The following is a 14,788-nucleotide window of genomic DNA, read 5'->3' on the forward strand; positions in this document are numbered from 1 at the left end:
GTATTTGTTTAAAAAAAATGTATTATAGTATGGCAAGCACAAGAGGACATTAGTGTTCAAAATAAATACCATTTAAATATTAAGATCAGGGGTGATACAAAAATGTTTATTAAATCAAAGAAATTAAAATACACTGAAACACATTCCTATAGTCATTTAAATCAAACACCCACCACCTTAATTGTACTGTTTTTTTAAAAATATGAATTTTGTTATTTGCACCCTTACAATAATAATGTGCACAGACACTGACACTTACATTCAGAATGGTTTAAATGTACTATAAGCACTTTTACTTTTTCTTGCACTTACACATTTCATAATTTGCTTTAGTTTTTCTCTCTAAAAGCTTCAACTTAAATACATTTCATTCATATAAAAAGAGTGTCAATTTATGCTGTTAATGACATGTGGAATTTGACATTAGGCCATCAGAATCAGAATATTGTTTAAAGACAGAATTAGTGTTTCAATAAACAAAACTGCTTTCTGACATATTTTACATATGATTAAGAACATGAAACATGATCAAATATAGTGATTAACTGTGCAGTAGACTGTCTGGTCACTGATAATGAACACAATCACACTTCCCAATTCCCAAGTACAACTTGAGAAGTTAACAACTGATTTTATCATGATATGCTCTCCTGCACTCCTGCAAGGTAATAGATGTAGAAAATGTATAGATGGGTGACAGTCTCTCTTTCTTTGTAAATAGCTGGATACAGCTCTCAGCTAGCTAGATAATGAAACGCATCATAAGACTATGTTACAACAATGTTGCAGGCAACGGGGCCTCTAAATGTGAACCCCAAATAGAAAGTGATGTTTTCATTCCCATGAGGAACTGAATGTATGTGAAGGGGCCTGATACTGAACGTCCTCTTAAGGGGACCCTCCAGGTAAACCACCCCATCTTCTGTCCATCCAGTGACACATTTTAGGACCTTGACAATCTCGGGATTTTTCCAGTTTTCACCCCTAAACCACTTCATCCGTTTCTCTAAAACGGTGAAGCCTGTTGTGACACTCTCAAACTTTTTCTTGTGCACAAATTTGAGCAGGCCTTTCCCAGCTCCCAGAAAAAAATGGGTGTAGATCCTTCTTTTCCTCTGGGGAATGTCCTTCTTCTTGTCCCAGTAGGATTTATCCAGGTGTTCAACAGCTGATTGCACAATTTCATACTTTTTTTCTTTTTCTTGATCCGTGTCCTGATCTTCAGGCCAGAATAACATGGTAATTAAGAATAAGACACCTGGTAAACACTTCCTCTTATCAGATGGGACCTGATGACAAAGTGCTTGAAGATCTTTTAAATGTGCTACCCTTGGATTCTGGGGCGAGAGACAGTTCAGAGCAATATGAGTGAATATGTAGTTGACAATATCATTTTGGCCAAATTTGGCCCTCTGTGGACTGCTGGGATATAGAGACAGGATGGCCTCGAGACGGGGCACTGCCTTCTTCTGGTCCGCCAGCGTAGAAAGGATGGAGGTTATATTTCCGCCTCCAAGTTGGAAGATCATCATGCGCTTTTGAAAAGGACTTAGTTGAGCAGTTTTCTCCGGGTTAAGTTCATGTGGTTGAATAGTTTCACTGAAGTACTTCCCATATGCTTCAGATGTTTTTTCCATCCATTTTAGTGGATTGTATATCTTCTCCTCTGCAATCACCTGGATCTCCTCTTCGTCATCAATGTCCTTCTGAAAGTAGCTCAGTTCTTCCGAAATCCATTCCAAGGCATCTTGCATTGCCCTGTTAAGCTTTTTCAGACGATCGTGAAATGGCTTCCAGGCATCCTTGACTTCCACTGGGATGTAGTCTGTCAGTAGGTACTTCATACATTCAGAATGGCCGTTGAGTTTGTTTGCAAAAACATCCACTGACAGGATCAGTTTTAGTAGGCTGCACTCGGTCTTTAGTTCAGAAAAAAATCCTGAATTGTTGACATGATCCCTATCTGCGACTGCTGCTTTCTCACATTCTTGAAAACACTCAATGGCTTTCAGTGCAGTCTCCACAGCATCTGCTGTATTCTGAGGCGTCTTCTTTATACTGGCTTCGTCAAGATCATTGCACTTTTTTTGGAACCACCTTTTGTACACCTGACCTTTTGTGTCTAGTATGAACGAATTGTAAGGCTGCTGTTTGGCTGCTGTCTCTGCCCAGCGTTCTGCCTGTTTAAACATTTTGTAGGTGTAATGAAGACGAGCAAGTGTTTGGGCAATGAACGGATCTTCACGAAAATACTGAAAGGCTTCTTCCAGTAACTGAATGGCCTTTTGTAGGTTTTTCTCATTTTCACACACGTGCTCTATCAAAGGAGCAAAAGCACTATCATATCCATCCCCCTTGCTGATTCTAGCCCGCCTGATGAAGAGTGTCAAAAATGACAGATATATTTTCCTTCTAAAAGGATGTTCAAAAAGGACTTTTTCATGGAGCAAGTCCATGGCCAGGCTGCTCTGGGTCAGTTGGTCTCCCAGAAGTTGGTGGAGGATTTCCTTTGCAACAAATGGATGAATGATGCTGACGGATTTGATGTGTGTCTTCTCGTCCCTAAGATGCAAAAAGACCAGCCTAGCCTGAGGACTGAGCGATTGCTCAAAGTTGTGCTGGTGAAACCTTTCCAAGTGAAAGGTTAACCCAAGCAAAGCTTCACAATGGGACTGAGAAATAAAAGAGTCTGGAACGTAAGTGTTCAACAGGGCTACATAGTGAATGAGGCGAGTAGTAACAGATTCATGATCAATTCCTTGCAGCAAGTTTTCTACAAATGATGTTACATATTCCTCGTTAAATTCTTCACTCAACAAAACAAAAGTCAGAATAAAATTGCGGTCATATTTTCTTTCAAGGTCTTTTCGCTTTCTAGAAAACTTTTCTTTCTCTTGGGCAGACAGCTTGTGAGTGACAGACACATTCATTAATGGGGACTCCTTGCATTTTGTCTCTGGCTCGTGTGATCGTCTGCAACTTAACAAAATGAAACATGTTAAGTTTTGAACTATTTTGTTGTTTAACAAAGCAACTTCCAGCTCATACTTGAGGTCATCCAGATATTCTTTGTCTGAGTCTTCAATGAGCAGCATTGTGGGGAGACACCTCTGTGCATCTTTTTCTTCATATTCTCTCAGTTTAACGGCATGCTCTGCAACAATATCAGCTGAGTATGAATGCTTTATGACTGCACACCTTATAGTTCTCCTGTTATCCCACAGAACCTGTCTTGCTACAGTGCTTCCACCACTTCCCGGATGATGATAAATGTTGATAATATTTACAGGACTCTGACCTGTATTTGACTTCAATGCATCGTTGAGGAGATTTGACACTTCTTGATAGGCATCTCTCTTTATTACCTCACCCACGAATCCACGCTCAGCAAGCCAGAAGTTCAACCATCTGACCTTCCCACCATGGTAAAATTGCTGTTCAATGTTCTTTTTCTCTTCATTGATGAAGTCTTCTCTTGTTTCTTCGCAGTGATTGACTGTCAAAATTTCCAGGGAATACAACTGTTCTTCAACTCGAGTCTTTAGATCACAGGTCCCCTTGACAAAGACTGGCAAGTGTTTACGGGTACATGCTTGAACAGGCTGTATTTGCTGCAAGGTTGCATTGATGTGGCTCATGGTCATACCAACAACGCTTCCATTGTCCAGAGTTTCTGTTCCACATGACCCCTCTGCAAAGCTTTTCCACTTTTGGAAGTTTTCCGCTGCTTCACAGATACAGATGATGTCCTCATGACCTTCCATGTCTGTGAAAAACTCATTAAAGGTGTGCAAGAGTGGTTCCTCCACTGGTGATGTTAGAAGGAAAATTACTTGGAAAGTACCCTTTGGCAATATCTGCTTACAGATCAATGATACAGATTCCCGCAGAAGAGTCATATTGGTCTTTATCCAAGTCAGTTCATCACACGGGTTTTCATTTCCTTTAAAGTCACTGCGGCCATTACAAAAAATCCAACTGGTTTGGTCAAACAGATGCAGCTTGCTGATGAATTCCTTGATGGACATGTCACCAGATAACTTATAGGTCTGCAAAGAATGCATGTTTGCAGTGTGATGCTGGAGGTATGTCTTGCAGAGTCCCGACACCTTCGAGTCAGGGTCAAAGTCAAACACACAAAACACATTCATGTTTAGAAGCCAGTCGACATTACAGAGATCATCTGGTTTGAGTTTGTTGGTGACCAGGATAAACCATTTGTCCTCTTCCATCAATTTCTTTCCACTCGTCATTAACATGGTGAGTTTCCTTCCAAGGTCTTGGCAGGATTCTGGCATACAGAGGAACATGCTTCTTTCTGCTTCTTCCCGCTGAGTATCGCGATGTTTGACCCGCTCATAAAACTCGCTCAAGTCTTTTTCATTCACTGGCTCTGTTTTGGCACCCACCCGCCGCAGTATTTGTCGCTTCTCCATCTCCACTTTGTTTGTCGACTCCTTGAAGTTTGGGAGACGTGCCGCATACACCTTGTTCCTCACAATACTTAGCAAAGGCACAATGTCAACTTCTACCACATATCTCTTTTCTGTACCTTTCTGATCCATAACCTCAATGAACCTTGGAGGTCGTACGCACTGGCGCACATGTTCACTGTCGGTGGGAATGCTCCTTTCAATATAATCTAATGCATCGACATAGATGTCTTTCTCTTGGACCGGAATGCCTATTATCTCACCATGTGTATAATCTGCATTCTCTTTACTGTCCACCACACCAAAGTGTATAGTTCCATTTGACCTGATATTCATACATCCAACTGCAAATTTCAGAACCTCATGGGCAAACTTGGCTTGGAGTCTTGTGCGGTCCAATGTAGCAGCAAGTGCAAAAGACTTGTATTCATGACACGGGGAGATCAGGTCGAAAGCCCCAGATTCAGGTTGCATCACTCGGTGTTTCACATATATAAAATCAGTTCCTTCTTGATCGAATGGCCTTGGTTTACAGTCCTCCTTTGAGGTCTGGCCACATTCATTCCAACTCTCTGGTGACTGATTAAGAACGCCAGCTGTAATTTTGGGGAAAAAAAATAATCAGAAAATGAAAGTGGTTTGTCATCCATCTACTTTGTCACTGATATAAAGTTGCAAACTAAAACCTATATTGCAGTTTAACAGCATCAAAAAACAAACATAAATGCACACATTTTAATAATCACTGCACTACTTTTCATGTCCTGAGATAAGGTCACTTCATATTAACATCTGAGTAGTCTACTTACTTACCCATGATTGTCTCTACTTTTTCCAGGACTTTGACTTTGGACTTCAGTTACTAACTTCCATCTGGAAAAAAAGATACAGTATGTTTCCATATTCTAACCTAAGAACTACAGTGGGTTGAGTAGTTGCAATACGTTCACTTTTAACAGTTGCATCTGCAATCTAAAAAAGATCTATCATCTAAAAGATGATAGATCATCTAAAAAAGATAAATGTTTAACTACAGAAGATCTTTCTTCACAAACAGTTAGCAGCTCGTCACATGAGAGGAAAGTGGAAAAACTCCACTCACCTTAGGCCACCTACTGTCCACCGAGGCTCTGAGAACTATTCTAGAGGTTGCTGTGCATTTGTCATACAAACGCAAGTTTTTTGTTTGACTGTACCAAATGTGTTCATTAAGATGATACATTCAAAAAACTTTGTTCACTTATTCAGTACTTAGCAGGAGCCCCGTCCTCCCTAAAAGTCCATCATTTTTACAACGTGCAAGCGAGTGACAAAGCACATTAATGTAATCATGCCCTCAGCCAAAGTTCAGCAGGTTTAGGAGTCATTTGCATAGAAATTGCCTTTGTGTCTGCAGACCCAGTGACTCCTCAGCTGATGCTTATGTACTTTTATTGATATAGAATTTTTTAAAATGTAGGACTCTTACTTTTCATGGGAGTATTTTTGTATTGATGGATAATACTTTCACTTGAGCAAAGGCCACAACACTTCTGTCATTATTTATCTATTAGGGGAACAGTGATTGAAAATAACTGATGGAACATGAACAATGGGCCAGATTCACGAAGCGTTCTTACGAACAAATTTGTTCTTAAGTCCCACTTACGAACAGTTGACGAAGATTGTGGCATTCACCAATTTCTTCTTATCCTGGATTTATTCGTAGGTAAGAACAAATCCTACGAACACTCAGGATTACTCTTGCGCACATTTCAATGCCGACATGTTGGCATGGTTGGGTTTTCTTCTCTTGTGCAGTTCAATAAAATTCAACATTACAATGATAATTCTGTCATATTTATTTATTTATTTGTTTATTTCCTATTTTTGGTGATTTACGGAGAATTTTAAAATTACGTAAATGTGCCAATGACTTAACATTAATCAACCAAATTGGAAACCATGCCAAAACTGTCTTTTTATTTGATTTGATCTTGATTTATTTTATTAGGGGATCGAGGATATGCCCTGGTTGTTGACACCACTGACCAACCCTCAGACTCCACAGGAGTTTTATTCAATCAGATGCATGCGCGCAGTCGCTCCACCATTGAACGCACCATCGGCATGTTAAAGGGGCGCTGGATGTGTTTGGACACAGAGCCACAACCCCGTGAGGATGTGCGTCCTGACGCAATGATGGGGCCAGACTGCAGGCACGCGGTTCACGTTCGAGCGCGATTAATTGCCCGTTTGTGAATAAAATGCATTATTGTCACAATCCGAGCACAGCTTTTACACGTTTATTTTTTTTACATTCTTCTTTTTTTTACATTCTCGTTGATTTCTTTAAGCGTGTTGGCTATAGTCATCAGGGTTGAGGCAATTTTATCAAGCGTGTTAGCCATCCTTTCTTAATTGTTCAACACGGCGTCAGAAATCAGGCGTGGAGAGGCAAGCTTTGGGCATTTGGCTTTGGGCATTTGGCTGCTTTTTGCTCTGTCGACAGGGGCCTGCTGCAGTTCCTTTTATGGGCATTGGTGGGCGGTGATGTATGCTAATCATATGTTAATTAGACTCACCTGGCACGCGCTTTCAATTTACGAACAGATGGCATTCATCAATCTAAGAACACAGCTGCGAACAATTCTGGGGCTTACGAACGCGTTGGTGAATCCGACGTAGGGTTTTCTTAAGAAACTTCTTAAGGACAACTTAAGAAAGAATCTAAGAAGATTCTTAAGAACATATTGGTGAATCTGGCCCAATATTAGTACTATATACATGCATGTATATGAGGTGGGTTTCTAACTTATTGGGTGCAATGGTATGTGTTCGGCGAGGTAGGTTGTTCCTTAATATCTTATGGATGGATGGTCGCTATCAGCATGCTTAATTAGCTGCCTTTAGATAGCATGCGGACCCTCCTTTACTATCCTGTGTTCATATATTAACTGCAGTTTTTGTAGTGTGCATTTATGATTCATTAATGTTTGGTTGTGGTATGAAGGATGATGTGTATTTGCTAGTATTTTAGCATGTCCGAAATGATAGGCATGTACTGATTGCGCCGTGTACTCATTATTTATTCATTTGTTCCTTGTTTTCAGAACTACAACTATACCACTTTGTTCATTTTATTCATCTTATTCTTTGTACAGTGATTACATCCACCAGTCACCTCCTCTCTGTTTCATCCTGCCTGGACATTCTGACCTAGAAACATTGGGCCCAATTCACCAATATGTTCTTACGAATCTTCTTAGATTCTTTCTTAAGTTGTCCTTAAGAAGTTTTTTAAGAAAACCCTACGTCAGATTCACCAACGCGTTCGTAAGCCCCAGAATTGTTCGCAGCTGTGTTCTTAGATTGATGAATGCCATCTGTTCGTAAGTTGAAAGCGCGTGCCAGGTGAGTCTAATTAACATACGATTAGCATAAGTCACCGCCCACTAATGCCCATAAAAGGAACTGCAGCAGGACCCTGTAGACAGAGCAAAAAGCAGCGAAATGCCCAAAGCCAAATGCCCAAAGCTTGCCTCTCCACGCCTGATTTCTGACGCCGTGTTGAACAATCAAGAAAGGATGGCTAACACGCTTGATAAAATTGCCTCAACCCTGATGACTATAGCCAACACGCTTAAAGAAATCAACGAGAATGTAAAAAAAGAAGAATGTAAAAAAAATAAACGTGTAAAAGCTGTGCTCGGATTGTGACAATAATGCATTTTATTCACAAACGGGCAATTAATCGCGCTCGAACGTGAACCGCGTGCCTGCAGTCTGGCCCCATCATTGCGTCAGGACGCACATCCTCACGGGGTTGTGGCTCTGTGTCCAAACACATCCAGCGCCCCTTTAACATGCCGATGGTGCGTTCAATGGTGGAGCGACTGCGCGCATGCATCTGATTGAATAAAACTCCTGTGGAGTCTGAGGGTTGGTCAGTGGTGTCAACAACCAGGGCATATCCTCGATCCCCTAATAAAATAAATCAAGATCAAATCAAATAAAAAGACAGTTTTGGCATGGTTTCCAATTTGGTTGATTAATGTTAAGTCATTGGCACATTTACGTTATTTTAAAATTCTCCGTGAATCACCAAAAATAGGAAATAAACAAATAAATAAATAAATATGACAGAATTATCATTGTAATATTGAATTTTATTGAACTGCACAGAAGAAAACCCAACCATACCAACATGTCGGCACTGAAATGTGCGCAAGAGTAATCCTGAGTGTTCGTAGGATTTGTTCTTATCTACGAATAAATCCAGGATAAGAAGAAATTGGTGAATGCCACAATCTTCGTCAACTGTTCGTAAGTGGGACTTAAGAACAAATTTGTTCGTAAGAACGCTTCGTGAATCTGGCCCATTGTTCTGGATTGTATGTGATGAAAGCTTGAACAGTCCTACTCCATTCTCCTAAATTCCACCTATTCACTAACCAGTTTCAAGGTATACCGTGGTATGAAAAAGTCATGTTTTTAAAACCCTGTTTGTGAATACTTCAGCTACCGTAAACATTGAATATATAAGTTTCGTTTTCGGTTCCACGAACTGCTCCAAAAGGCTGTAGCGGAGTGACGTCATTATTGTGGCGACTGGTGCAAAGCCCCGCCCCTTCGCTCTGATTGGTCGGAACACTTTAGCCTTGTTGGTATGGTCCTGGGAGCAGACGGCTACAGTGACCAGAGTTTTTCACCGTCGCTATTTGTGATCTCCTGTAAGTCAGCAGTCTTTTGCCCAGAGTTTGACACAGCTTCCCAGGTTTTAGCACCTTTACAGGGGGTTTGCTGTTGTTGTTGCCCGCCTAGTTTTGCAGTCCTTCGGTTTGAGCACTATGAGTGCATCGCCGCGCACGTAACCCCAAAATGCACAAATTCCTCAGATCTTGCGAAAGTAGCCTCTACTAAGCATGTCTGTGTAAATTCTCAGTCATCCAGGTCATTGTATCCAAGGTAGTTTTCTCTGTCAACTGGACTCTTCAGTTCTCAGAACTGAAGAAGCCTTCTGGATAGAAGGCGAAACGTCTTCAAGAGAAGAAACCCAGTCCAGTTGACAGAGAAAACTACCTTGGACTCTACTAAGCATCCTCTTCCTGTCGACTGAAATCCAAGCATTCATAAACCATTTAAATAAAGCACCAAATTGCTAATCTAGCGCGTTCCAGCGATAACCGGCAACTAGTAGTCGAAAGTCGAAAGACATGTATTCCTTTTAGCACAGCGTTGACTGATATGATTTGGAGGGGGAATAAAACACACCACGAAAATGACCGTACCCGTCGAGGTTAGACGATCACTTACCTCCCTGATCGGTGCCCATCATTTTCTCTGGTCTCGTCACACACCTCTCGGTATTTATGGTGCGATCTTGGGAACACTCCCAACACAGACTCTGTTTCGATTTCAAGGAAAAAGGTGCCTCTGCCTTGTACTTCCTCAAACGCATGGAAACTATCTTATCAGGTTTTTATCGCCCCAGGAAGTGTTCAGCACTTCAGGTTTAAGATCCACCAATGGTTTTGTATAATAAAAAGATAGATTGTAAATATAAAAATCTATAAACACCAAACATTCACATGGTCGGTATGAAAATAAAAATAGAATTTAATGTGCAAGTCAATAACTTCACTTCGTCACCTGTGAAAACCTGTGTTGCAACCTCAACTATAACGGCACCACCCTGAACCTTTGGAACAGTCCGCTCAGCGATAGCCTTGATTGGTAAAAGTAAAGCAGTCTAGCAGCATGAACTGGAATCAAGCACATTTAGCATAGTCATTTGTAAAGATCTGTACCCATACAGCACAGTGAACATTGTTTTTTCCTTTTTTCTAAAAAAGGCACGTCGGCCACGTTAAATGAATCATCTGTCTATACAAAACTATACATACAGTATCTGTGCAGTAAACAGGCTGACACACAAAGCATTGCACAATAAAAACCACCCAATTATTTAACAACATCTAGATATCATTTCCCACATTAGATGCCACGTGTTTTTGTTTTGTGTTTTTCAGACAGACACTTTTTGGACATGCTGTTAACGTATCAACACAACGCGTCTTTGCCGAGTCCAGCGACGTCCTCCAGCCACGGGGGCCCATTATTGGACGGTTTCAGTGATCATCGTCAGTGAGCAGAAGGCACTTAAATAAAGAAGCGGCTGTCTCGCTGTGGCTCCCAGGCACTGCAGGCCTGGTCCTCACTCAGAGGCAATGCTCCCCCAGTGCTGCTTCACCCCGATTCTGATCCGCTTCCGACTGGTTGATTGTGCTCATCTGGACAGATGTGCATCCCAGACTGACCTGATTCAGAGGGAATCAGACTCTCCCGTTTAGTCTGTGTGGACTCTCCCACCTGCACTGTCTCAAGTGGCAAACATGAAGCTACATCTGGTAACACTGGGGGCACCGATTCAGCGGGCAGAGGGAGGGAGACCTGTGGGGGGTGCGCACAGTGTGTTGGGTCCTGGGGTTGTGAGGGGGATGTGGGCGTGTGAGCTGGCAGCGGATCGCTCTGTGTTTGAGGCCTGAGGTTCTGGCCCTGTGTTTTGGTGAGTGGCTCTGCACTGGAGTAATAAGGCAGGAAGGGTCTTTCAGATGCACAGCTCCTCATGGCCAGGTAGGTGTGCAGCAACAGGTGAGGGAAGCGGGAGGTGAAGTAGGAGACAAAGTCATCGGGGATGGAGCCCAGAGTCTCCTGGACATCAGCAGGCAGCTCTCGGTAATGATGCTTCTGTTAGACGACAAGCAGAAGAAAATCTTAATACCACAGGGAGCTTTCCTCTGAATACACAAGAGGGAACATCCGTACCTTGTTTCTCATCGCACGCAGCAGGTCTCTGACCGACCCGCCTTTGTAGGAGCGAAACTTCCTCAAGTCTGACAAAGAACAGAAGACGCTCATCAGTAACTGAGAAATCCTCAAAAGATGAAGACGTTTAATTAATCCTGTTAGAGAAGTCTTCAAACGTGGTCTTTACACACACTCCAGAGGAACGAGTCTACGACAACATGGCAGCAGCAGGAGCGGGATTACATCCCCAGATAAAAACTTCCTACTATGATAATCTTACCTGTCTGCAGTGGCACAGTGATGTGTTCCCTCCAGTCGCCCTTGACAACGGCCCTCCCTCCTCTCTCCAGCTGTCTAACAATCGGTCCGTCCAGCGGTTCCTTTTCGATCCTGTCGCTCACGTCCTGCAGTACAACCACAATTGATTTTGTCAGATATTCATCATATTTTCATTGATTCTGCAAATGTTTATTCTGCCACTGAAAGAATGAAACTGAAGCTGACCTGAAAGAACTGCAGCTCCTTCTCCAAGCTCCAGAAGAATGGATGTTTGAGAAGACTCTCGGCTGAGGGTCGCTTGTATGGTTCCACGCTCAACATCTGCTCTATCAGATCTCTGGCTACAATGTCTCCTGATAAAGAACCGAGATAACCAGTCACACATTCCTCCATACTGCCCTCTAGTGTTTCAAAAATGTAAAGCGCATGATCTGAAGAAACGCTCCAGAGGAGAGAGGAGCTTTCGTCCTCACCATGTTTGTCCGTTTGTAGGTAGTCGAGGCTGTACGTTCCCAGCAAGATGTTGGCCTGTCTCTGCAGGGACTTCCCAAAAGGGTGGCTTCCCTGGGACACCACGTAATAAAACACACAACCGGCAGAGAAGATGTCGACGGCGCAGGTCTACAAAAGGAAAGCAGAAGGTTCAGAAAGGCAGGTAAGATGGTCGACAGACATCTAAACAAACCCAATGATTTCAGTGATTGAAAAGTAGCGACAGCTTCTGGCTCACCGGGTTGTCTTTGCAGTCCTCGCTGAGAACCTCAGGAGCGATCCAGCCCTCGGTGCCTGGAACCCCAGACCTTCTACTGAAACTGTGACGGCCCACTGCCAACTTCTTACACAGGCCAAAGTCTGAGATCATGGCCCGAACCCGACTGTGAGCGTTGGGCATCGAGACCAGTATGTTGTGGGGCTTCAGGTCTCTGTGGACTAACAGAACAGAGACAGAACAGGAGTTCTGTTACTGCTGCTCAGATATGAAGAGCTTCTGGACTCAGGGATGGATACCTATGTTAAGAGAGTGCAGATGGGCCAGTCCTGACATGGTCTGTTGAAGAAGCATCACCGGTTCTAGCCCGCGACGCTCAAAGTCCTTCCTTTCTACATACTTAATGGGTTAGAAACAGACAGTAAAGATGCTTTAGCCCAACTATTCGTGTGAACCTTTTCTCCAGCGAGGTGCTCATTCGGTCTGATGAGACAGTTCTTACCTCCTGCAGCGAGGCTGCACACAGCTCGATGGCGATGTACTGGAACTGTCGGTCCCTCTCTGTGCAGAAGTAGCGAATGACGTTCGGGTGTTCGTCTGACTCTCTCAGCAGCTGGACTTCCCGATCGGCGAAGCTGAAGCACTCTGGGAGGATCCTTTTCACCGCCACTGCACGGTTGTCAAACTGCCCCCTTGTGGACAAACAAGGGAAACACAATATTGTAATTGAAAAAATTCCCCAAAACTGAGTTTAAGCAAATGAATGAAGAGCGAGCAGTCGGACTTACTTGTACACTATGGTGCCCTCGGCGCCGTGACCCAACACCTCTTTAGGACGGAATGATACGTTTCCCACTCGGACAACACTTGATTCTTCCTCTGATGATGGACAGCAATATTAGACAATGAAACCCAGGTGTGAGCGAGCTGAAACGAGCTCCAATCCCTGCGTGGGAATAATCTTTGGCATTATTACCTCCTTCCTCATACTCGTAAGGAGAGCTTCCGTGCTCCGACACGGAGAGGTTGGAGTGGTTGGAGGCGCGGGGGGTGACGTTTGGGCTGCTGTGGTCTGAACTTTCAGAACGAGCGCGCACCACCTCCAGATAGTCGCTGTCTTGGCCTAAACCCAAACCAATGTCTGCTGAGAGGAATGGCTGCTGTCTCTGGAGCAGCTCCAGCCTCTCCTCCATCTGCCTCTGGAATTCCTGATGCTGCAGCTGTTGCTGCTTGTGAACACTCTGTGGCAGCAGAACAAAGTAGTGAAGCTTCTGACAGATAAAAACACTCTTCCAAGAAATGATACCGTGTTATCCGCATAATACTTGGATCCACCTGGAAGGGCCACCTGATTGCAGTTAGATCTTTTGAAATGGCTCCATCCTTAAATTCTACGGGGCCGTGAGACTTACTTTGGGGTAGGTAATGACAAAGGCCACCCAGCCAGCCAGGAGGAAAGTGGAGAAGATGATGGTGGCCATGTCCTTCAGCATACTGTCAACGGGAGCCTCCGGACGCACGCTTCGGCCAGCAGTCCCGGGTTCCTGGATAGACGTGTCAGGCAGGGGAGGCGGCGGGGCATCATCCATGCCGCTATCGTTCACCTTCTATATCACGAGCAGAGGGTGGATGTCAGTGCAGATGCTTTGATACGAGCATAAAAATAATCTCATTCAGATGTAGCTCACCTCTTCTGCCTTCTTGTCTGTTGTAGGTGGGATGACATTGCCTTGAGCACGAGGAAAACTGTCAGGGAACTTCTCCAGGATCTTGATGTGAGCCTCAGGAGGTGTCTCATGATGACCTGAAAGCAATTGGAGTCTTTTAAATTAAAGCCCGACTCAAACATTTGTAATTCCTATCGGCCAGGAGAGGGCAGTGTTGGCGCAGCAGCCATTAAAAGTTCTGGATCTGGCAGGAAATATTACCGATGAGGAGCAGATAGTTGCTCATGAAGTTGACCCGATTTCTTTTTCTGAGTGCAGCATTGAACTTGACACTGGTGCTGGGGGTGATGACACACTCTTTGTCCTCTTCGGTCTCCTGGCTGTCCGGACCCCCCAGCATGGGGAAGGTGCTGCCGCGAGGCTGCGTGTGCACAGAAGCACGCCGATTACTGAAGCAACCAGACTTGAGCCAGAACAAGCTTGAACAAAACAGCACTTTGAATTCACAGCATGATGGGGCAGATCAGAAATGCTAATGGCACAACGATGCTCCGAGCCTCCACTGTACACTGTTTTAGATTGATTCGATCACTCACCACCACGGTGACGCCGTCATGCACCAATGAGGGGGATGCATACAGACTGGTGGAATATTTCCCCACATAGAGAGTAGCCCTGGAGAAACGGAGCGCAGCGGTATGAAGCAGTTATAAATAGGCAGAGTTCACAGTTACATTTTCACAGATCTAAAGGCTGATATTGTTTTTCCCCTTCAGGGGCAGGTGTGAAGCAGAACAAATAAAAATAAAAACTACCGGTAGTACTGCTCTCTGAAAGCTGAGCAGAACGGAGGCCTGTTGCCACCCACCTATTAGTTAATGCATGTCAAAGCTTCACCCAAATGTTGAGCA

At 43.7% G+C, this 14,788-nt stretch overlaps 2 protein-coding genes across 3 annotated transcripts in view; both read right to left on the reverse strand.

Annotated features, from left to right (window-relative positions):
- Positions 1 to 85: 85 nt before the first annotated feature.
- LOC105419432 (sterile alpha motif domain-containing protein 9-like) lies at positions 86 to 9,876 on the reverse strand. Of its 2 annotated transcripts, XM_029836061.1 has the most exons (3): positions 9,729 to 9,876; positions 5,247 to 5,306; positions 86 to 5,029 (listed from the first exon to the last, which is right to left on the reverse strand). In XM_029836061.1, the coding sequence occupies exons 2-3, from the start codon at positions 5,248 to 5,250 to the stop codon at positions 768 to 770; spliced, it is 4,266 nt and encodes a 1,421-aa protein (XP_029691921.1). In that variant the 5' UTR covers positions 5,251 to 5,306; positions 9,729 to 9,876; the 3' UTR covers positions 86 to 767. The 2 variants fall into 2 exon arrangements, with proteins under 2 accessions (XP_029691921.1, XP_029691922.1); XM_029836062.1 differs by lacking the exon at positions 9,729 to 9,876 and having other exon boundaries at positions 5,247 to 5,941.
- A 134-nt stretch (positions 9,877 to 10,010) lies between these two features.
- The window catches only part of ern1 (endoplasmic reticulum to nucleus signaling 1), a 47,241-nt gene continuing 42,463 nt past the window's right edge, over positions 10,011 to 14,788 (reverse strand). Inside the window, exons 9-22 of the mRNA XM_029836064.1 lie at positions 14,474 to 14,552; positions 14,139 to 14,298; positions 13,899 to 14,014; positions 13,623 to 13,817; positions 13,187 to 13,451; positions 12,999 to 13,089; positions 12,713 to 12,902; positions 12,510 to 12,609; positions 12,232 to 12,431; positions 11,975 to 12,122; positions 11,727 to 11,854; positions 11,503 to 11,626; positions 11,241 to 11,308; positions 10,011 to 11,162 (exon numbers count right to left, since the gene is read on the reverse strand). Coding sequence (XP_029691924.1) covers positions 10,662 to 11,162; positions 11,241 to 11,308; positions 11,503 to 11,626; positions 11,727 to 11,854; positions 11,975 to 12,122; positions 12,232 to 12,431; positions 12,510 to 12,609; positions 12,713 to 12,902; positions 12,999 to 13,089; positions 13,187 to 13,451; positions 13,623 to 13,817; positions 13,899 to 14,014; positions 14,139 to 14,298; positions 14,474 to 14,552 — 2,365 coding nt within the window. The 3' untranslated portion in view covers positions 10,011 to 10,661. The remainder of the gene's footprint in view (positions 11,163 to 11,240; positions 11,309 to 11,502; positions 11,627 to 11,726; positions 11,855 to 11,974; positions 12,123 to 12,231; positions 12,432 to 12,509; positions 12,610 to 12,712; positions 12,903 to 12,998; positions 13,090 to 13,186; positions 13,452 to 13,622; positions 13,818 to 13,898; positions 14,015 to 14,138; positions 14,299 to 14,473; positions 14,553 to 14,788) is intronic.

This window comes from Takifugu rubripes, chromosome 5, assembly GCF_901000725.2.
Source record: "Takifugu rubripes chromosome 5, fTakRub1.2, whole genome shotgun sequence".
Classification (NCBI taxonomy): Eukaryota; Metazoa; Chordata; class Actinopteri; order Tetraodontiformes; family Tetraodontidae; genus Takifugu; species Takifugu rubripes.